General features: G+C 44.3%; 8 protein-coding genes across 8 annotated transcripts; 2 read left to right on the top strand and 6 right to left on the bottom strand. All coding sequences in view use genetic code 12, as the record gives it.

Moving 5' to 3' along the window:
• Positions 1–764: 764 nt before the first annotated feature.
• CXQ85_003108 (uncharacterized protein) lies at positions 765–1,295 on the top strand (the record flags this gene model as incomplete). The annotated part of the gene is made up of 1 exon (XM_025486764.1): positions 765–1,295. One exon carries the CDS (start codon positions 765–767, stop codon positions 1,293–1,295), a length of 531 nt encoding a protein of 176 aa, XP_025344314.1.
• Positions 1,296–1,401: 106 nt separating this feature from the next.
• On the bottom strand, positions 1,402–2,136 carry DPP1 (Dpp1p; the record flags this gene model as incomplete). Its single annotated transcript, XM_025486763.1, has 1 exon — positions 1,402–2,136. One exon carries the CDS (start codon positions 2,134–2,136, stop codon positions 1,402–1,404), a length of 735 nt encoding a protein of 244 aa, XP_025344313.1.
• A 1,083-nt stretch (positions 2,137–3,219) lies between these two features.
• PHO84 (phosphate transporter) lies at positions 3,220–4,881 on the bottom strand (the record flags this gene model as incomplete). Its single annotated transcript, XM_025486762.1, has 1 exon — positions 3,220–4,881. The coding sequence occupies one exon, from the start codon at positions 4,879–4,881 to the stop codon at positions 3,220–3,222; it is 1,662 nt and encodes a 553-aa protein (XP_025344312.1).
• Positions 4,882–6,034: 1,153 nt separating this feature from the next.
• Positions 6,035–11,728, bottom strand: MYO1 (myosin 1; the record flags this gene model as incomplete). Its single annotated transcript, XM_025486761.1, has 2 exons — positions 6,035–7,901; positions 7,926–11,728. 2 exons carry the CDS (start codon positions 11,726–11,728, stop codon positions 6,035–6,037), a joined length of 5,670 nt encoding a protein of 1,889 aa, XP_025344311.1.
• A 1,381-nt stretch (positions 11,729–13,109) lies between these two features.
• Positions 13,110–14,450, bottom strand: CCN1 (Ccn1p; the record flags this gene model as incomplete). The annotated part of the gene is made up of 1 exon (XM_025486760.1): positions 13,110–14,450. The coding sequence occupies one exon, from the start codon at positions 14,448–14,450 to the stop codon at positions 13,110–13,112; it is 1,341 nt and encodes a 446-aa protein (XP_025344310.1).
• A 1,403-nt stretch (positions 14,451–15,853) lies between these two features.
• Positions 15,854–17,479, bottom strand: CCT7 (chaperonin-containing T-complex subunit; the record flags this gene model as incomplete). Its single annotated transcript, XM_025486759.1, has 1 exon — positions 15,854–17,479. One exon carries the CDS (start codon positions 17,477–17,479, stop codon positions 15,854–15,856), a length of 1,626 nt encoding a protein of 541 aa, XP_025344309.1.
• A 651-nt stretch (positions 17,480–18,130) lies between these two features.
• MRPL36 (mitochondrial 54S ribosomal protein bL31m) lies at positions 18,131–18,622 on the top strand (the record flags this gene model as incomplete). The annotated part of the gene is made up of 1 exon (XM_025486758.1): positions 18,131–18,622. The coding sequence occupies one exon, from the start codon at positions 18,131–18,133 to the stop codon at positions 18,620–18,622; it is 492 nt and encodes a 163-aa protein (XP_025344308.1).
• A 102-nt stretch (positions 18,623–18,724) lies between these two features.
• CXQ85_003101 (uncharacterized protein) lies at positions 18,725–20,329 on the bottom strand (the record flags this gene model as incomplete). The annotated part of the gene is made up of 1 exon (XM_025486757.1): positions 18,725–20,329. One exon carries the CDS (start codon positions 20,327–20,329, stop codon positions 18,725–18,727), a length of 1,605 nt encoding a protein of 534 aa, XP_025344307.1.
• Positions 20,330–20,772: the final 443 nt, after the last annotated feature.

The raw sequence follows: 20,772 nt of genomic DNA, 5'->3' as shown, positions 1-20,772 counted from the left end.
CACAGACTTAAAAGTTAATGCGACGACTCGCTTATGACCATTGCCCTTCGCTCAACACCGAGGGCTGATTCACATTTATTTCAACCAGATTATCCATCATTTGGTACACTTCACATACTTACTTTTTTTTATATTACATTTTGGGATAGAGTTTTTGCATTAATGGGTCCTCAACGGACAACTAAGTTAATAGAGGAATACAAACGTCTTAGTTTGCCAGTACATATGAACAATTATCGAATTTAAGCAGTTCTTGTTCCGTAGAGAGTAAGATCTTTGGCGTTTCCCACTTCCCCGATTTGGTACACCGAGTGAGGCGTGATCCAGAGATATTACGCATTCGGTCTGTGATCAAGAGTATTACTCTACCACTGCAAAGCCGTTTTTATTCATTTGACGAAACTGTCCAAGAGTCTGATCTTCGTCTTTCATATGATTGACCTTTAGTTTGTATGGGTCTGTGCTTCCGTTGGGTGGTGATACCGTGAACGATTAGTGGCTATAGTTATCATTTCCAAGAGAATTCAGAGTGGCTGTAACTAGATCATAACAAAGAAAATATCTTTAAAAAATATTAGTTTGGCGAGTAGAAAGCCGTGTCGCTTCTTGGTTCTTAAGCATGGAAACTCCAAGGACTGGTGAGGGCCTGACGAGGGCCTAATGGTGAGGTTTTACAAAGAGAAAGTATAGCACCAAGAACTACCATTTATTACGTTTTAATCAGGAACTTGCTTTATCTTCCTCGTTTCTATACCTATTCTAACATGTCTGACGAAAGAGACCATCTCAGCAAATGCTACAATAACGCAAACCATTATCTCATTATCGCCCCATCAGACGAGGCGTCTTATCCACCAGATAACCTTGAAGAGCCCATCCAAAGCTTTGTCACCGTGCCACAAGAGACGCTTCGAGGCATGTTTGAATCTCCTCTTGTCTGCCCTCCAGGGCGAGAAGGTCTCGAGCAGTACAGTGCTTTCTTAGATTATGTGTATGGTGCTTTCCGGACAAAAGTAAGGTCGTCGAGTGCATCATCGGTCGATACTGATGACAACGACGATAAGGAAGAGCTTCATACGATCGATCCTAGTTTAATCATGAGAGTGCCCGAACCTGTGAAGCCTACAGTCAAAATCAAATTGCTGGATACGATCAAAAAACCCGAGGAAAGGCAACCAAGAAAGCGGTCAATTAGTAAAGTGGGGGTTGATAAACCCAGAAAGACTACTCTCTTTAAAATGGAGAGGCCATCTGCATTGCATAAGAAATTGTGCACGCCAAAGACAAAGGTATAGGGCGATGATAGAGAAATGCTAACATCACATTTGATAAATACGTCCGACTGCCCTAGGGGTGTCATGAACAGCGTAAACGGCATTCTTTCAAATATAAATAAAGTCCTTATTGATACTTCAACCATGAAAGAGAAGCAGCAGCGATTCCTAGCGCCAGACCGAAAAACACGTCAAAGAAGTGGTGTCTATAGTCCTGGACCCTACTTAAGGCAATATAGGTAGCCAACATCGTAGGAGCAGCAACCAACAAAAATGACGCGTATTTGATCTCCTTCTTCTGAGCTCTGGCCCATTGCCAGGCCCATAGCAGCAAATAAAAGAGTCCTGAAAAGCCAATAGATGAATGGCCCAGCGGAGTCAGCTTCATTCCATCTATAATAGAAGATGGACCACGGGGAGCTGTACAGACATTAATCAACACATACAGATCGATTGGAGTTCCCTTCAGCGGCGTGCAGCGGTCTAAGAAATCAGGGCGTGGGTTCCCAATCCAGTTCTTGAGTAGATCTGTGATACAGCCATTGACAGCAAGCGACACCCAAAGTCCCAAGAGATGATATTTTGCTCCTTTAGTATCACTCGATGTTTTCAACAGAAAGAACGCTATTATTAGCGTGGGGACGATGGCTGAAAGGAAGTAGAGCTCGTTATCAGTTACTCTCTCATGCTCAGCAAAGGGATGTTGAAGCCGAGAGTCAGAAAGAAGGAATTGACGGTAAAAAGGCTGCGCTGGTTCAAGCCAAAGGAAGAAAACAGCAAGAAGGACACCCACGGTGATCCAGTCAGGGTGGACTCTAGGCATTGGAAGGAAGCTCGTATTGGGTTGATCTTGTTCAGACATATTTCGCAGCTACGGTGTACACCAAAACAGGCCCCGTAGGAAACAACCTAAATGGGATAAATAAACCGAGTATGAGTCACGGCGTGATAATTATTGAAAGATAAGTGCTGGTTTTTTGTCAGAGAATGGGACTTTTTCTTGGATGTATCGATGGTTTTTAAGACACCTGTTGGACTTTTGCAACCACTACGCGTGGTTGCGTGGGGGCTTTTTCTCTAACTATAGCTGTATGATGAATAAAAGTTTAGTGTGATAAGTCATGGCTTTCTGATACCTCTGTTTTGAATTCTGGCTTCAATTCATGGTTACGAAAGGAGCTCTTCGGTTACTTGTGAATGACCCTTGACTGTGGTGGCCCTCGTGGGCTAGAGGCGGGACACAACAATGGACACCCTGATGTAACCATGGCTTGACTTCATATTCGTCCAAAGGTCAGACAAGCAGGATTGGAAGGTAATATGACAAAAAATTGTCTAAGGTTTTCTTGAAGTGTAGATGAGTAACTTCTGTCCAACAGGTCATGGCCTCCCAAGGTGACCAGTATGTCTAGACGTAAACCCAACCAAAGAGCAACTTAAACAACAAAAGGAATGTTACATTAGTGGACATCATATTGGGAGAACGATTGTTTATTCTAAACCTTTGTTTCATTCAGATCAATGGAGCCAGCCCTTGTGCTCAAAGATCATGAGTTCTGAGACACTTGTCGGTTGTCTCCGATGGTTGGTTCAACTAGCAACATCAAGAATGAATTCTGATAATTCTAAATTGATCGACTTCCTAGAATTCATATTAGCTTCATACTTGCGCGAGACAGAACTCGGTCATTGCTTCTTCTTAGCTAGCTGTGCAGCTCCATCCCTAGACATATATGTCAATATGACTTGCATCAATACAATTTGCCGATGTGACATGAACAACACTTTGTACATTTATACCCCTTATTGCTTTGCGCTTCGGGAAAGCTTTCAGGACCCCGTGGCTACGTTCTGGAGATTAACTTGACTTTCTGTGTCATCTATTAAACATGCTATGAAATTTGTATCGTAAGAATTGAAAAGGGAGCCCGAAAAAACCTTGCAATTAGCGTTTCAAGTCAGAGTCGGAAGAATCGGCTTGCTCTGTAACGTATCTGTCGGCGCCCAACTTGGTGGTGTCAACTTCACCGTGGTACTTCTCACAGATCTCCTCCAAGGTCATTCTCTTGGTCTCTGGGATCAAGAGAGTGGTGAAGCAACCAAGCAACATGAAAAGAGCAAAGATCTCAATAACATGTGGAAGGAAACAGTTTCTGTCGTTGGCAGCACAGCCGTGGTTCACCAAAGTACCAAGACATGTCTGGGCAACAATGGCACCAACCTTACCAGCAGCAGCGGACAAACCGTGAGCAGAAGATCTGTATCTAGTTGGGAAACATTCACCTGGAACGATGAAAGTAGTTGTGTTAGGACCGAAGTTCTCGAAGAACTGACACAAGACGTACAAAGCCAACTTACCGTTCTGGCCAAGTTTGTCATCAGCGAAACCAAGAATACAGAAGAAGACAGTCAAAAGAATGAAACCCATGAGCTGGATTGGCTTTCTTCCGATAGTGTCGACCGTAGCAGCGGCAACCCAGTAACCTGGCAAAGAACCAGCACAGACCAAAATCAAGTTACCAACGGCGGTGTTCCAGTAGTTAGTGTAGATGTTCTTGTCAGAAGCATATCCAATAGCGTCCAAGATAACAGCAGTGTTAAGACCCAAACCGTAGTAAGCAATGTCCAACATGAACCAAGAACCAGCAGTACCGATCAAGTATTTACCGTGCTTCCACTGGCCAAAGTGTCTCCAAAAGTCCTTGAAAGAAGCCTTTGGTGGAGTAATTTCCTGAGCAGCAGCATCGAGAACAGCCTCAATGTCAGCCTGCTTGTCCAAGTGAGCAATGTCCTCAACATCAAGAGAGTAACGAGGAGACTCGGCGATGGTCAATCTGTAGTACAAAGCAATACAGCCAGGAACACAACCGAAACCAATCAAAACTCTCCACATCTGGTCACAAGCCTTGATACACACACCAGTACATTGGTGTTGTTCATATGGCTGCAAGTCGCTCTTGTAACCAGCGACAAGACAAAGGGCAACAATACCAGCGAGAATCTGACCCAAACCCTGGTTAGAGAAAACAGCAGCCATGATAGCACCTCTCCATTTTGTAGTAGAGAACTCAGAAGAGATGATGGACGACAATGGATAGTCACCACCAATACCAATACCCATGACAATTCTCAAAAAGGCGAAAATAGCAGGGAAACTGATAGCAGGAGAAGAGCCAATAACACACTGAATGATAGTAGCACAAATCATGACAATCAACTCCAAACCGTAAATCCTCTTTCTACCGACGAAATCGGCCATCATACCGAAACCAACCTGGCCAATAACGGTACCGACAGAAGTAGAAACCTTCAAAAGGGTGGTAGTAGAATCAGGCATTGTACCGCCCCAGTAGACATTCGTCAACATGGTGATACCCAAGTTGATAGCGAAAATATCATAAGAATCCGTCATGAAACCAACACCTGCAATCATGATCATCTTGACCTGAGTCCAACCGAAACCAGCATTGTCGATTTCCTCAAGAGCCAATCTTCTTCTTTCCAAAGGGTCCTCAACATGAGCAAACTTTTCCAAGTAGTCCTTGAAGGCGGTTTTACCACCGCTCTGCTTGGAGAGAGATTGTTGAGTAGCAATTTTCTCAGACATGAAGAAGTAAAGAGTCTAGCGTTTCAAGAGGAAAAAAAGTGAAACTACAAGAGGCAGCTTGCCATGCTTTATACCTTGGGGGAATCGCCATGCGTCGTTTGGCTGCGCACTCGACTGATTAATTACCTATGTTCTGCAGAATCAATGCATGATATGCATCCCAGCCCGCAGGTTTATACTTTTTCCATAGCACATGGCCTTGGGGCTTTGGAAAGAAGGATACGAGAGTTTTTGGAAAGAAATAATATAATCACCATAATCTACAAGTGTGGTTTGATATATCGACAAATTTTCACGGGTTCAAGTTGCCTGGGGCTGGTTTTAGCGTAAGGCTAACGCACGCGCTAGAGACGCCCCGATGGGCCCGCGTGGGCTATAAAGAAAGGAGAAAATGGATATCGCCAGACCAAAAGAGAAACAAAAAGTGCCGTCCCACTGCAAAGTTAGGTTCCCGTAGAAACCGTGGGCAACTTACTTTTCCCACTTAAGGGGTGCTTTTGTGGAGAAGTTGACAGAAGATGGTTATGTACGAATGTATACTGATTGTTTTGCAGCCATTAGGAACCGTTAACCGTCAAAGCTGTCAAGACCTGTAGAAAAGTGTCAAAAAGGCTTCGGTGGTTTTCTTGTCCTTGATGCTCCTTGTTTGATCCTTGAAAAGTTGCTTGGCATTCGATTTAGTCCCATTTTCCCAGATGTTTCTTGGGTAGTGTGAGTTCTTACCTGGTTTAGACTTGGCGCGAGTACTGGTCTTTAATTATCACTCCCACGTGGTGGGATTTGCTTCTGTGCGTCTTTGGTGCGGCGCAGAGCCACCACGTTTCCTGGTTTGCGCACGCCCACTCTAATAGACCCTGGCAGGAGGTCAAAAATATAATACCAAGACATTTTGCCATTTACAGTAGAATTTTTGGATGAATGAGAGATTGTACTTCTAGAAAATCGCAAAATTCCATTGATGTTTTCCATGGTTTTTGTATTGTTGTATAGAATTTTGCTGGCTGCGGATAAGGCCCACGTTGGGGTCTGTTGTCACCCCGTGCATTGAGCCTGGACATGTGTGCAGCTTAATTTTGCAGCCATACACCAGCAGGAGCACTGGTGCCAACTGAAAAACCGCCCGTTTGACGCCAAACCGCTAATGTCGGCATATTCACTCTCTCATGAGACGATCCTTTTCAAACATTAGAAGCCTCTCGCGTAAGTCGGCAACTTCTCTGGCCTGTGCCTTGATTTTAAGATCCTTGTCGCTGTTCTCCTGATGCAAGAACTCAACCTTGCTCTCGTACTGGTTGATCATGTTCTGGAAGTTGAAATTCTCGTCGTTGTAGCGCTTCATCTGGACCGTTTTGCTTTCATTGTCAAACTCGAGTGTCCGAATTTGCTTTTCCAATTTCTCTTCTCGTAATTCGCCCTCGGCAAGCTCGTGCTTCAAACGGTCCACTTGCGTGTTGAGTTTACCGACGTTTTGTTCCAAGTACTTGAGCTGCTCATTAGAATAAAGCTTATCTTCAAGTTCACCAATCTTCCGTTTGAGCTCTTCGTTGGCCTTCTTGACACTCTCATTCTCTTGTGTCATAACCAAGATCTCTGTCTTGGCCTCCTTGTACTGTCCATCACTGTTATCCCAGCGGTCCTTCACCGTTCGAAGCTCTTCCTTCAAATTGCTTTTTTCCTGCTCCACTTCACCAAGATGCTCTCTCACAAGCTCCAAGTTCCCACGTGTATCTCTAAGGGTATCTTCCAACGATGCGACTTCCTCTTCTAGCCGGGCCTTTGTCTCCTCGAGCAGGCCATTCAATCCATATAATTTCTCCATCTCCTTAGCATTGTCTTCGAGGAGTTGTTTAAACGTGCTCATCTGCTTTGTGTGGTTATCGATCTTCCTTTCGAAAGCCAATTTCTCGTTCTTGAAGTTTTCGTTTTCAACTTTTAAGTCTTCGTTTGCCCTCGAGATTTGATCATTTTCCTCAGAGACTTCTTCGTTTTCTGCCATCACTTCCTTCTTGATCCTGGCCAATTCGTCATTTTGAAGCTTTAGTCTTTGATTATCCTTGATCAACTCAGTTTCCTTCTCCACCTTGAACTTGATATCCTGACGCAAGATACGAATCTCCTCCTTGTGTTCCCCAATCTTGTGTTTCTTTTCACCATAGTTGTCGTTCAAATACTGCAACTGATCCTCCAATTGTTTGATAGAAGACTCCAATTGACGTTCACGATGAAGCTGTTTCTTCAGAGACTCTTCAAGCTCGTTTTTGGCTTGTCTCAACTGCTTGATCACTCGCTCGCTTGCTCGAACCTCTTCTCGTAAGAGCTTCAACTCTGTTGATTTTTGCTCGAGTTCCTTGCGGGCCTGTTCTTCGTGTCTCTTGCTGATACCAACAGCTGACTCAGCGAGCTCGAGCTTATCATAGTATTCTTCGCTTCGGCTTTTATATTTTAATAGAGATTGCTGAAGCTCCTCGTGGCGTTTGTTCAAAGAATTGTTTTGAACGTTAAGTTTGGCAATGTCCAGTTCGTAGTCCAGGATAGCAGTTCTCACACCACTTCTCTTCACTTCGTACAATTCATCCTCACTTTCCCGAAGCAAGGACTTGAGACGGAGAATCTCGCTCTTGGATTTGCTTAGTTCATCTCTAGTAGTCCTCAAAGTTCCAACAATATCCTTATAAATCTTAGCAAAGTCACCGCTATTTGTAAGACTGCTGATTGTTCCAATACTGCTGCTAGGAGTTAAAGAAGGGCTCGTCTCGGAATGCATCAGCGGGGAGGAATGTGAAGAATGGTTTGAGTTGTTGCTCATCAGCATTGCTTGTCCAACCTGCTTCTCTAATTCAACAATACGTCTCTGTGACTCCTTGTATTTCGTCTCCACGTCTGACGCATTATTGATACCCCTCGACATCTGAAGCTTGTTTAGCTTCTTCTGAAGTTCAATGGCATAATTTTCTGCCCTGGTAACATTGGCTTCTTCTTGTTGTAAACGCATCCTCAAATTCTTAATCTCGTCGATAGTCCTTGAGCTATTTGAGAATCCCAACTTCAAGTCTTCTCCCATTGCCATAGACCTTCGAAGCTCGCTACGCTTCAGAGGACTTTCGAAAGTATCGTTAACCTTCTCACGTAAAGCCTTAACTTCTTCATTGAGCTTTTGGTTCTCAAACTTCTCCTTTCGTATCATAGCATTTGACTCATTCAACTTGAGCTTCACTTGCGCAAACTCGTCTGCAAGGGACGGGTCGATTGATTTGCCATTAGAAGGCGGCAAATTCTCCTTGTCCTGAAGCTTCGAATTTAACAGTTTGATCTTCTCCTTAAGTCGAACAATTTCATCAGAGTAGTCAGCCTTAGCTCTTAACAAATACTGTGATTCGTGGCGCATACTTTCAAGCGAGTCAGCGTGCGTCCTAGCTTTTTGATGTTGCCTAGCTAGCTCATCCTTGGCATTTTCGAGTTCCGCTTGGATCTTGCTGTTCTTCTTCTTCTCTGCCTCCAAGTTCTGCCTCCAGGTATCAAGACCGTCGAGCTCGCTCTCCAAGTCACGGACCTTCTTGGATAATTCATTCTTCTCACTGATGTGGGATTTGATCTCGCTCCGCTGTTTGATGAGTTCCTCCTGTAAATCTCCTATCTTTCTTTGAGACTCGTCGTATTTGACCTGCAAATTGCTCAATTCTTCCGTATGCTTGCTAGTAAGAGTGCTCCGCTTCATATCGTAAGCGCTTTCAACCAGTGTGAGCTTCTTTTCAAGTGAGGTTTTCATTGCCTCTAAATCAGACACCTTCCTCTCATGGGTAGCACGGCTAGTTCTGAGCTCATCGAGTTCGGAAATCAGTCGCTCCTGACTCGATTGGAACTTCTCCTTTTCAGAAGTAAGCTTAAGGATATCAGCTTCAAGGGACTCTACCCTCTTTCTCAAACTATTAGACACTTCATCGTTTTCTCTCAACTTGGTCTTGGCTTCCTCTGATTCTTCCAACTTCTTCTTCAAGTCAATAGCTCTATCTTTCTCTTCGTCCAATTGTGACTTCAAACTGATGACTTTCTGCTCCAGATCCTCGAGTTTCTTTTTGATCGAATCCAACTCCAGTGTTATCTCTGCTCTTTCAGTTGCAAGCTTACTGCTCGTTGCCATCACTTCTTTAAGTTGTCTGCTTGTCTCGTTCAATTTGTCGTTTCTTGATGATTCTTCGGATTGAAGCTTCTTTAACAAGTCACCCTTCTCGGAAATAACAAGGTTGTTCTTGATTATCTCGTCCTCAAGGCCCGTGAGTTGCAGCTTAAGTCTTTCGTTCTCTGATTCAAGAGTAGTTCTCGCACTCTCCGTGTCTTTCAACTTAGCATTCATCTGCTTCAAGCTCTCGTTCATCTCCTTCGAATCAAGAACCTTGACAGAATCTTCGAGAAGGGGCTTTAAATTGATGAACAACTTGAGCCAAGGACTTTTGCTCTCGTTGACAAGTTCATCAAGCTTTTGGAAATTCCTTGCAACAACCTGGGAAGCTTGAATAGACGCAATTTGGCTCCTAAAGCTCTTTCTTGCCGTCTGCCCTCTAAAAGCACTTTGGAAGTTGGTGATGATCTTCTTAAGTCGTAAATCGCGTAGTTCCTCAAGTTTTCCTAAAATGCCATTCTTGAAAAATATCTTCGTAATACCAAGCTTGTAGACTTCTGGATCGAGCTTGATGTCTTTGAGGATGAGCTCACTGTTCGTCTTCATGTTCTTCGTGAAAACAATCTCATTGTCATTCAAGATAGAGTATCGTCCAAAGAATTCTTCGAACGTCATTTTGTTCGGGTATCCAGCTCTGGCAATTCTAATTCCCTCTAAAACACCATTGCATCTAAGCTGGTTGAGAACGAGTTCCTTGTCAAATTTGTTAGGACGCTTAGAATGATTGGGTAATATGCATCTGACGAAATGAGGCTCTGTGCTATTGAGCTGATCCATGAGCACGCCGAGCTGCTCTTTGTGTTTCTGGGAGACAGTTTTGAGCTTAGATCCTTTCTTCTTGGGTGACATACTTCCAGAGGGACTGCTCTCATTGAGGTTTTGAAATAAACGTTGAATAAACTCATTGGATGAATCTGGAAGAAGCTGGATAATGTTTTCACTAACTGGATCGGTATTCTTTTGAATCCAATTCTCCACGTTATAGTCCACTAGTCCCGCGTAATGATCTATCACAAATCCATTTCGGACCTTGTTTGCCTTAAAGCTCTTCGACTTGCCATCTGCCCACAGTTCCAAAAGCTTATTAATGAAGGTCTCATCACTTGCTTTAGGCATAATGCATTGATCGTCCAAGATTTCTAAAATACCCATAGGTTGCTTGGTTTCAATGAGGTCAATTGTTGGCTGCAAATCAAGCCCAAAATCAATGAATTCCCACTGGATATCTTCACGCAAATATTCGCTCTGTTCAAGAATGAACGAATGGTGATTGAAGAATTGTTGCAACTTTTCATTGGTGTAATTGATACACAATTGCTCAAAGGAGTTAGCCTCAAAAATCTCAAAACCAGCGATATCCAAAACTCCAATAAACCTGTCAGTATTATAATCGCCTAAGCTTTCATTGATACGAAGAATGATGAATTGGAAGACTTTCTCGTAAAGATGCTTCGCGAACGCATCGATGGTTTGCTTAACTTCGGCGGCTTTACGCAGTTTCTGGACGAATTCTCTGCCTGCCTTCACTTTAGGCCGAAGGAGATTGGATGATAAGTCGCTTGAATTAACTCCAAGCATCTTAGCAATAAGTTCGATATTTGAGTCCTTTGAGAAACTTGCCTGTTCTGATTTCCATGAGGAGAACTCTATGTTACCGAGATGCAAAATGATGGAAAGAGCCATAAAGATACTTTCAATTTCAGATTGTTCAAAACCCATTACATTGAAAGCCTCATTCAATAAACCATATTCGCGGGAATCATCCACATTGGGTATCGTTGCAACCGACAGGCTGATGTAGTTGTAGTTCTTGATCGATGGCTCCAAAGAGTACTTGGATTTGAGATTTTCAGGCGATTCGCCTCGAAGAAGTTGATAGAATGCATGATAGTTCCTTTCATCAAGGGACTGGTGCAGCACTCTCAGCTTCTCCAAGAGATAGTAGTCGATAGTAGCACCTGATATAATACCTGCTGTATCGAAAAAGATCTTGATGAATTTACCGAATCTGGAGGAGTTATTATTCTTGATCGTCTTTGCATTACCGAAGCTCTCTAGAATGGGATTGGCTCGTAGAATCTTGTTGTGAATATCATTGGCATGGTCGGACAGATCATCAGTCGATATCAGTGAAAGATACTGGATGACTTTCTTGGTGTTTTCAGTCTTACCAGCACCACTCTCACCAGTAACCAAGATCAGTTGATCTTTTCCATTTTCCAACAAGTTCCTGTAAGTGCTCTCTGCAATGGCAAAGATATGTGGGGGCAAACGATCATCCTGTTTTCCTGACTTCTCTTGCAGCTTGTGGAACTTGTTCAATACACTTTGTTCATAAATGGGAAGTTTCTTATAAGGGTTGATAGCGACCAAAAATAAACCAGAGTAGGTATAAATCAAGTCATCATTGTAGCGAAGAAAAAGATTGTAAATAACAGAGGGCTCATTCAAATGAGTCAACTCGGCCATGTCTTCACATTTGTTGAATTTAGGAGGATTGCAGTTCTCCAACACCTTCAGTGGAAGCTCCTTGACGGTCTCTGCACCGTTTCTCTTCACCGTCACTTTGCAAAGATCATTCTTTAGGTATTCTGTGATGTAGCCACGAACAAAAAGCTCGTCCTTATCCGGAACCCACACCCAATTTTTGGTGCTAAAGTCGTCAGACATGGTATGGGAAAGAGACTTGATGCGTTGTAGGTTGAGTTGGAGAAATGTCAATAGTAAACAAACGATGCACGGTCACGTGAGCTGTTTTCAAGTTTTTGGTCCACGAGGATGAATCATTCGAAATCAAAGAGTACTAAAGATCAGAAGGCTTTCTAAGGGTATATTTAATTTCAGAGAAGCTGAAAAGTATCTTCAAAGTCGTCGTTGGCATTGGGTTTAAGGGTTTCTCCATTCTCGTATGTTGCCAATGTCTGCAGGATACAACAGATTGGGTTTTGAGAAATGTTCCATTTTCGGACTATTAGAAGCGTCTAGTCAGGACAAGACCGTCAACAACCAGTTTACGACAAAGTGAGCCTTAGACGAGACAAATTTCTTATAAATATTATACAAAGACATTAGTGCACTTAAGAGTTTTATATGAAACTGGTTATTTTTTCAAGGAGGCTGTACAAGTAAAATTTGCGCCAAAGTGCAGCTATTTACAGTACGAGGCAGTAGATCACAGAACCTGGAGAAGAGCGAAAAGAAAGAATAATCGTCGATTAGAGTTTGAATATAGTTTAATTGGTTGAAGAAGGTTCGTATTATTCTTTCATTGGCTAGGTTGATAGATAGAAAGGGATGTTCAAATGGCTGCAAATTAATGGGTGTAGATAATATCAGATATTTAAAGACTAATGAAGCAAACTCAGGGCAGAGATAGTGCTGGTTAGGCTGTGGATGCGTATAACTCAGACATCCAATTAAACTCGTAGCTTGGGCGGCAGTCATGCTTAAGCTCATGCCCTGCTAAAGTTCATGAACACGGCCAAGCCAACCTTGGGGTTAAAACTGTATCAGAGGAAGTTTTATTTAGATACGCCAAAGTGTACTCCTTTGAGTTTAGCCTTAGTGACCGAACCGTGAATTTCCAGGGATGAGATATTATGTAGAAGGCCGTGGATGTTGTTATTTTGATGAGAAACTCCTTTGGCCAGGGACACATCACAAAACACGAAACTGATCCTGAACGGCCCAACATTGTGATATTGTGAAAAAGAGGTAAGATGTTTTTCGAGAGCAGGTAAAGATTTGGGGACTTTCTATTTCAAGTAGGATTAAGGCACCTCCTTTGGGGCGGTTTTAGGCGCTGAGTCTCACAAAAAGAAAATTCACTAAGACGGGTCTACAACTCCGGGGAGTCTTTACGCTTCTTGCTATCATTAGATGTATTATGACTTTTCTGTTACCAATTGGCAACATATAATGCATGGCTTTGGGCCTTTGGGTATTTGGGAATTTGTGCTGTGTTACATAAGCGCTGACAAAGTAACGCGCATTCAAAAAATAATGGCTGCGAAAATCAGATCGCGTCAGCCAAGAAAGCACTGACTCTTTTCTAATGGCCCTTGGGCACAAGCGGCGACGACCACGCAGGGTCAGACGACGGCATAGGCGAGTAGGCCAGGGTGAACTGGCCCAGTGTGCCATGCATGATTGGTGTAGAATAGGCGGATGAGGAGGCGTGGTGCGAGAAAACCAGTGACTGCGACGCAGAAGGTGGAGTCAACGGAAGAGGTGCCTGGTTTGAAGGAGCCACGAAAACTGATGGTGGCTTCAAGTCGTCCTGGCTGATCTGTAACAAAACGTCAGCCACACGAGCCACCTCAGAAGCAGCCAATGTGTTTGGCTCGTCGGCCAAAATGGCAGGCAGATGCTCAATCACAGCCTTAACGAGGAGCGCATGCTTGTTGGTGTAGTTGTGGAGCACAGGGATGACTCCAAGCGCGTCGTACTTACGCTGTAACACCTCCAGAAGGGAGGTGGTCTGTAGAATGAGCACCAAAGCAATCTTACGCAACTGGTTGAGCGAAGTAGCATCAAGACCCAGCAAAAACGCACCTTGCACCAGTGGAGCCTGATTCTCCTCCGAAAGACCCGCCAGCGAGTCCAGGGGAGGCGCCTGGGCGAGTAAAACTCGTAAGTTGGCGGCGGCAGCATCCACACCAAGCATGGAGCATGCGAGAAGGTTGGCAGCAATAGCCACAAGCGACACGGGAACGGTCAAAAAGTAACGGTCGTAAAGGGCCAACTCGCAAAAGAAGCGGCCTACGGCAGTCACGGCCGAAACCTTCAGCTGCAGTGGATCATTCAGCAGAACAGAAGGACGCTTGTACTTACAAGGGGTGGAATGAGCGTTGACACCGCTTTCCACAATGGCCAACTGAAGGCATTCTTCCAACAGCGGGTGAGAGATGGACCACTCCAAGGTGGCCAAGATGTGCATTTCCATCTGGACAAACATCTCCTCGTCGTAGGCATGGCGACACATGATGGCCAACTCACGGAGTGTAGGGACACGCAGTTTCTTGTCCTCGTACTTGCCGGCAATCCAAAGAGCCGTGCAGCCGACCAACTGGTAGTGACGCTTAAAGACGATTCTTTTGGCGCAGTAGCGGTCGATGATGTTGATACAGAGGAAAAGCGTTGCCGGTTGCAAGCGGAAGCTCTGGTGAAGCTCGACCAAGAAATCAAGAAGGTATGGTCTCATGTACCACTGGACTTCAGGCTGAAGGTCGATCATCTGGGGGTTTACCGCCAGTTGAGCCTCAAGAACAGAAAGCCATTGCTTGTTATCTGACTTGTACTCAGACATGAGCTTCTTATTGGCTTGAGTCTCGAGCACCTCGAGGGTGTAAGGGTACTGTCTGGGTTTCGCCAGGGGCGGGCCGTATTTCATTTGGAAGATAAAAGCAGGAGACGACGACGACGGATGGGTCTATGATAATGATGAAAAAGGTGGAATGCTAAGAATCTATGAGTGTCTCAGAGTCTTTGGGGAACAAAAAGGAAAAAAAAAAAATTTAATGTCTATCTGGGCAGGAAGCCAATATGGGTCAGTGTTTCAGATCTGGGCTAGACACAAATAATATTTTCAGGACAAGATGGGGAACTGGCCTGGCTGCTAATGGCAAAAACTGTTTAAGCGAATGAAAGTGAATGTATGGAGTGAGACAGCCAGAGCAGAAGAAACGAAGCTAAAGACTTGGGAACCAACTGCAAAGGAGAGGAAAAGCTGCCTGTTTTATCAAGCAGCCACACGGTGAAAGGAGTCCAGGCAGCGTACGCGAAATCCACGGTTGGCTTGACTTTTCGCAGCCATTCAGGCAGGTCTGTCCTTCCTCTCGGCGTCGTGAATCGCTACCGAAACACGACTAGCCCGCGACGCGAGGCTGCCAGGCACGAGAACCGCAAAAAGAAGAGGCCATGAAAAGAGAGAAAGACGGGGGGAAGCAAAGAAAAAAATTGGTGGAGAAAGCATTGAGACCGTCATAAAAAACAATTATAAATTTTTCTTCTTTAATATTTATGGTGTACCCCCAAATTGATGGACCCCTTTCCGGGGCTTTCTGCTTCACGCTAAACGCTAAATGTTCCTGTCCTGGTTTAGTCTGGCGCGACCGCACACCGTTTTGGGTTCCTCAGGCGACGTTTTCGGCCGGCGCGCTGTAGCGTTGAATGGCGCTTTTGTAGCGGGATCCACCTGAGCCTTGCCGAGGCTGGACCTTGTTAGACCGTGCTTCCGTGATTTGTGGAGGAACCTTGGAGGGACGGCGGTACGGCGGGATGAATGGAGGAAGGAAGTGGAGCAATGGTCCTGTGAAAGCACCCTGTTTTTGTATGTCTTTCGTGGTTGATTGTGTGTCTCAGGGATGGACTGTGTTTGGCCTCAGGTGCCTCTCCTAGTGCCTGCCCAGGCTACAGGTACTGGCCTGGCCTGGCCTGGCCTGGGCGAATAAGGTGTCACAAGGGTCTCGAGAGTTTGTTGTTTTATTTTTGTGGTTATTGTTTTATTGACTTTTTCTTAGCAATTGAGTTTCTCTTTGCTTCCCTCTTGCTGACCATCTGTTTATCATGGCGCATGGTCTTAACACTGCTTTGCAACCAGGGCTTAGGTCAAGCCTCCCATTGTATCTGCTTAGATTGTCCCTTTGGGGTTCGTGGCATCCTTCTTGGTACATTCTTGATTTTTAGTAAGACACCTCCAGATCTGGCTTTCTTCCTTCCACATCTGTCACCTCTACTTTGCATTTCCCACTACTCACCTACTTCATTCCCGCTGTTGATCTATTAGTATATACATTAGTACGCTCCACGTCCACGCCCGGCGGCTGCCTGCTCAGACTCCAGGTTTTTGATTGTTTCGTCCACAGAAAGCAACAATGTGGCCGCTTCCGTGGCCGATTGAAGGGCATTGATCTTCACAAGGGATGGCTCCCAGATGAAACTTTCCATGTTGTTACCCACGGACTCCTTGTGGAAGTCAATACCGTACCATTTCTCTCCTTTGGCATGCGAGCTTCTCAACACGTTCAAGAGCTCAATGGCGTCCAAACCGGCATTCTCGCATAACTGTCTTGGAATCACCTCCAAGGCGCGGGCAAATGCTCCAATGATCAACTGTTGCTTTCCTGCCACTGTCTTGGAATGTTCTCTCAAGTACTTCGAGATCTCCATCTCAATGGCTCCTCCACCTGCCACAACTGTACGATGCTTCACAGCACGCTTGACAATCATGATAGCGTCATGCAATGATCTCTCAACCTCAGCAATCACCTGCTCGGCTCCTCCTCTCAAAACTAATGTACATGTTCTAGCCTCTGGACATCCACGGAATAAGTTGTATCTGTCTCCACCAATTTGCACCTCCTCGAACTCGGCACACGTGCCGACGGCCTTTTCGTTGATGCCACTAACAGTAGATTGAACTGATCCACCAACAGCCTTGATGACACGGTCCATGTCTTCGCTGCTCACACGACCAGCGCAAAAGATGTCTCTGTCTGCAAAGTACTGTGTGGCCAAATCACCAATAGGCAACTTGGAAAGAACAATGTTGGCGCCAGAGTCCTTAATAGCCTCCAACTTGTCAAAAATAATTTGCCATTCAGCGTCAACAATGGCCTGGTAATCCTTCACTTGTCCAACTCTCACCTCAGCATTGTCCTTTTCGGCCTTCAACTCCAACTCGACATTAAGGTTGAGGATTTTTGGGTTGGTGAATCTCTTTGGCTGCTGTTCAAAACCAGCATAGGAGAAAGTCTTCTTGAAAGCCACACCATCAACGAAAAGCGAGTCTTCCATACCTCCACCAGGAACCTTCTTGATACCGATCATCTTCTCGTCCAAGTTATCGTCCAAGGTCAAGACAGCGTCGACGACCATTTTCGTGAAGAAGTCAGAGTTCTTCGAGATCAACTTAGATGACATCGCCGTCTTGGCACATCTCTCCAAGAGTTCTCTGAACTGTGTTGTGTCTTCCTTCTTAATCTCGACCTGGATCTCTTCGATCTTCTTCACGGCCAACTCACAGGCCTTTCTTAAGCCTTTGGTAATGAGATGCAGCGAAATGCCATCTTCGATGAAAGTTTTGGTCTCCTTCAAGAATTCACCCGCCAAGACAGTAACAGAAGTAGTACCATCACCGACTTCAGCATCCTGAGCTCTTGAAATATCCACAAGCATTTTAGCAGCTGGATGAACGATGTCCAATAACTTCAAAATAGTAGCACCGTCATTAGAAATAGTGGTCTTACCGTTGGAAGACTTGATCAAGATATCTGATCCAAATGGACCTAATGTAGGTTTGAGGGTCTCCTGGATAGCCAAACAAGCGTTGATGTTATTCAAAATCTGACCTTTGCCCTGCAGAGCATCGGTACCTTCTTTAAGCACGACAATTGTCGGGGTCTGGTTAGAGAAGGACATGGCTGGTTTGTCGACTATACGCTGTACTGTAACGTTTTTTCGATACTAGCGAAGCTTTTCAGGATCCGGTGCGCGCACTACAAGACGTGGTTAGACTGGACCAAATGGCTATAGAACAAGGGATTTTAAGGCACCAAGGTATAAATCTTATTCTTAAAGCAATGTTACTGAATGATGGTCTCAGAATTTGTTCGAGGCTCGGCTATCCCCGTGTTTAGTGATATGAACCATGGATTCACTGTGTCTAAGACGTGGCATCGTACCTCAAGACGGACATCACCCTTCGAAATCCAGACTGGGCGAGTTAATACTGGGCTTTTATAGTCATTTATGAAGTTAACTGACTGGTCTCTTGCATTGCTTCGAGTAGTATCAAAGATATCGAAATATGGTCACGTGATTGAATTTGCAAAATTGTCCCAAAGGACGTACTTCGAGGGAAGCCATCAAAACAACTGTTCATTTTCCAGAAAACTTTCCTGGCTTGGCTTATCCAAGCAAGCTTTACTTCAAATCACCCGCTAGAGTACAGTTGATAATATGGTATTGTGTTTGTAATATGCAGTATTATCCAACTTCTCACAGTAGTGAAAAAAAATCTAATGTACTCGATTGAAGAACTCAAAGAGCCTCTGGGAAAGATAACATAGAATGTTCTCAGCGTCCCTCAAAAGCGCAACTCGCGGATGTGTCCGTGTGAACGCACAGAGAACCGCTGCAGAAGCAGCCAAGCTTTCTAACAAAAGAGTTATGAAGACCATCAGAATGGGTAAGGCTAGACCTGCCATCTTCCACCAGTTCGAGACCTTTGTGGAACTCTCTGATGGTTCCGTCGTTAAGAGACGTTCTCAAGCTCCAAAGGATGAAGTTAGAATGATTACAGATCAAAGATCCAGTCCGATGTGGAATCCTACAAGAGACGACTTAGACGACTCTGATCCTAATGCTGTTGGTAAGATCGATAAATTTAAGAAGAGATTTGGTGGATTCGACGGAACTGAAGAGGCATCTGCTGAACTCAGTATCCATGAGAGACGTAAGCAGGCTGCCAAACAGAAAGATGATTTGTTCGAGCTCTTGGGTGAGGGTGCAAGCGAGGTTAACAAGGGTGGTAAGGTCCAGCCCAAATATCGTAAGAAATAGTCTACACTACTTGTATATAATTAACGGGGACAAGAAAACGATATACCTGTAGTACTTGTCATGAAATGCTTATTAGCTTCTATATTGGATGCGGGTGCTTGTCTAAGCTTTTTCGGGGATTAAATAGTGTGCAAAAATATCGCTAACTGATACACCCAAGGATCTGAGCTCCTTGAGGCACCAGCTGATATTTACCTGATCTTCCTCCTTGATGGCCTGTCTGTATATGACATTCAAACATGAGATCCGGTTGTAGTCATCAATAGATATGAGGTCATTAAACAGCTCGGGCAAACCTTGTCTTTTAAAGTTGAATTCAGCATCTTTCTTTGAGGAATCAGTGTAAGCTTTTGAAAGATAAAGTGTTCTGCTTATACTGTTCGAGACTTTGCTTGAAAGGTATCTCATAACAGCTTTTGTAAATACGTGCAAGGCTGGATCTGACTTCTTAAGTTTCCTCATTTGGCGACAAAAGAGCTTCAAAAAGTCCGCTCTTTGCTCCAGATCGCCATACTGTAGCACGTATTCCAAAACACGTATGAGCCCAAGTTTTGACACTGTAATGTTATTTGCAGCACACATGCTGATGCTTTTTTCGAACTTGTCATGCTTGAGGAGCTTCACAATAAGTGCTTCAAAATCCAGAGCACTCAATCCTGAAGAAGTCTTAAAAATGGCCTGAAGCAATTTGTCGGACGCAGCCTCATTATTATGGTACAAGAAAGAGACGAAGAGGGAAGAGAGTGCTTTTCTCGACAATGGAGCAGCAAGCTGTTTGGAAAGAGATGTGAACTCTTTTTCTTTACCTTCTGCTCTTCCCAATACGCTTAGCGTTATTTCGATAAGTCTCTTGTCGGTCTTCATCTCGAATGGAACACTTTCTAGGAAAATAGATGCTCTGTTGAGATCTTCTTCCATTAGTCTCTTAAGTAGCTTATCTAGCAAATCGATCTCCTTGAGTGCTGTTTCTTGAGAGATATTAAGAAGGTCATTCCATATGTCGGCAGCTCGAAGCAAATGGCCTTTGTTGATATTTGCTCCTATAAGCTTGACCATTACCGAGGGAAGATCCTTTTCGTGTTTCAAAGGGCCTTTGATGGTGTCGTAAAGATTGTTAGCATAAAAAGGAACGTGTGGCTCAGAGAGCATGCAAATGAGGGCGTTTAAAAGCACTTTTGGTGAGAGCTTCTCGTGCCCGTATACTATTAGAAGTTTCTTTATCGTGAAAGTGGTTAATGCGGGGTCTAGCGTTGAAACCCGTGAGACATTGAGAATTAGGCTGTCTATAGTAGTCATGTCCAAGGAAACCCCCATCTCTAGAAATTGAGCGGCAAATGAAGCAGCCATTAAGGGTTCGCCGGAGATGGAAACTTCTGACACAAATGCAGATGCTAGTAGACCATAGTTAGCGGGATTTAAGGATTCATCGAGGTTAATCTTAGACACCTTCTGGGCAGTATCTCTATGGAGAAGGTTCGCATCTTCCATTCGATTTATAGCATCACAAAAAACGTCGAGCTTCCTCTGAGCTAGAAGATCAAACAAGTCCTGGTATATCATCGCTTTCATTGACGTCGAATCCTTAAACTTGAGCAACAAGAGCTCGATAATGTCTCTGTTGACTCCGGGGTACAGTAGAAGGTCGGCGAGAAACAGTGTTTGTTTCTGCTGTTGGTAGAACTCGTAACACTTATTGCAGCTTTTCATGAACAGTCGATCACTTCTAAAGATGTCATAAGCCACAGAAAGCCGTTGGAATATAGATACAGCTTCTTGCGATGTATCCGATGGACTGATGCTACTCGCCGTTGAGATCGCGGAATGGCTAGAATAGCGTCTTATCAGGATATAATATGTGCTTCTTAGGCACGGAAGCCGTAGTCGGGCCGGCATTTTGATTGCGGTTCAGTTTTCGATGGTATGTTGAATAAGAGTAAGGCTTGATGGGGATGATGAGAATCTGAAAGATTCCTGCAGTCGATTGAAGATGGCCCACTAAGTAAGAGAATAGTCAAATGGAGATCTCAGTCACGGAAGAAGAAGAAGGAAAAAAAAATAAAAAGAAAGAGAAAGAAAGATTGAAAAAATGCAAGAGGCCAATTAGCTCCAGATGTTGCTTTTTGTTTTAGTTCTCTTGACTATTCCTCTTC

The sequence above is a fragment of the Candidozyma haemuli genome (assembly GCF_002926055.2).
Source record: "Candidozyma haemuli strain B11899 chromosome Unknown D_2014730914, whole genome shotgun sequence".
Taxonomy (NCBI): domain Eukaryota; kingdom Fungi; phylum Ascomycota; class Pichiomycetes; order Serinales; family Metschnikowiaceae; genus Candidozyma; species Candidozyma haemuli.
The sequence above is the reverse complement of the archived record's forward strand: the minus strand, read 5'-3'. Positions and strand labels throughout refer to the sequence as shown.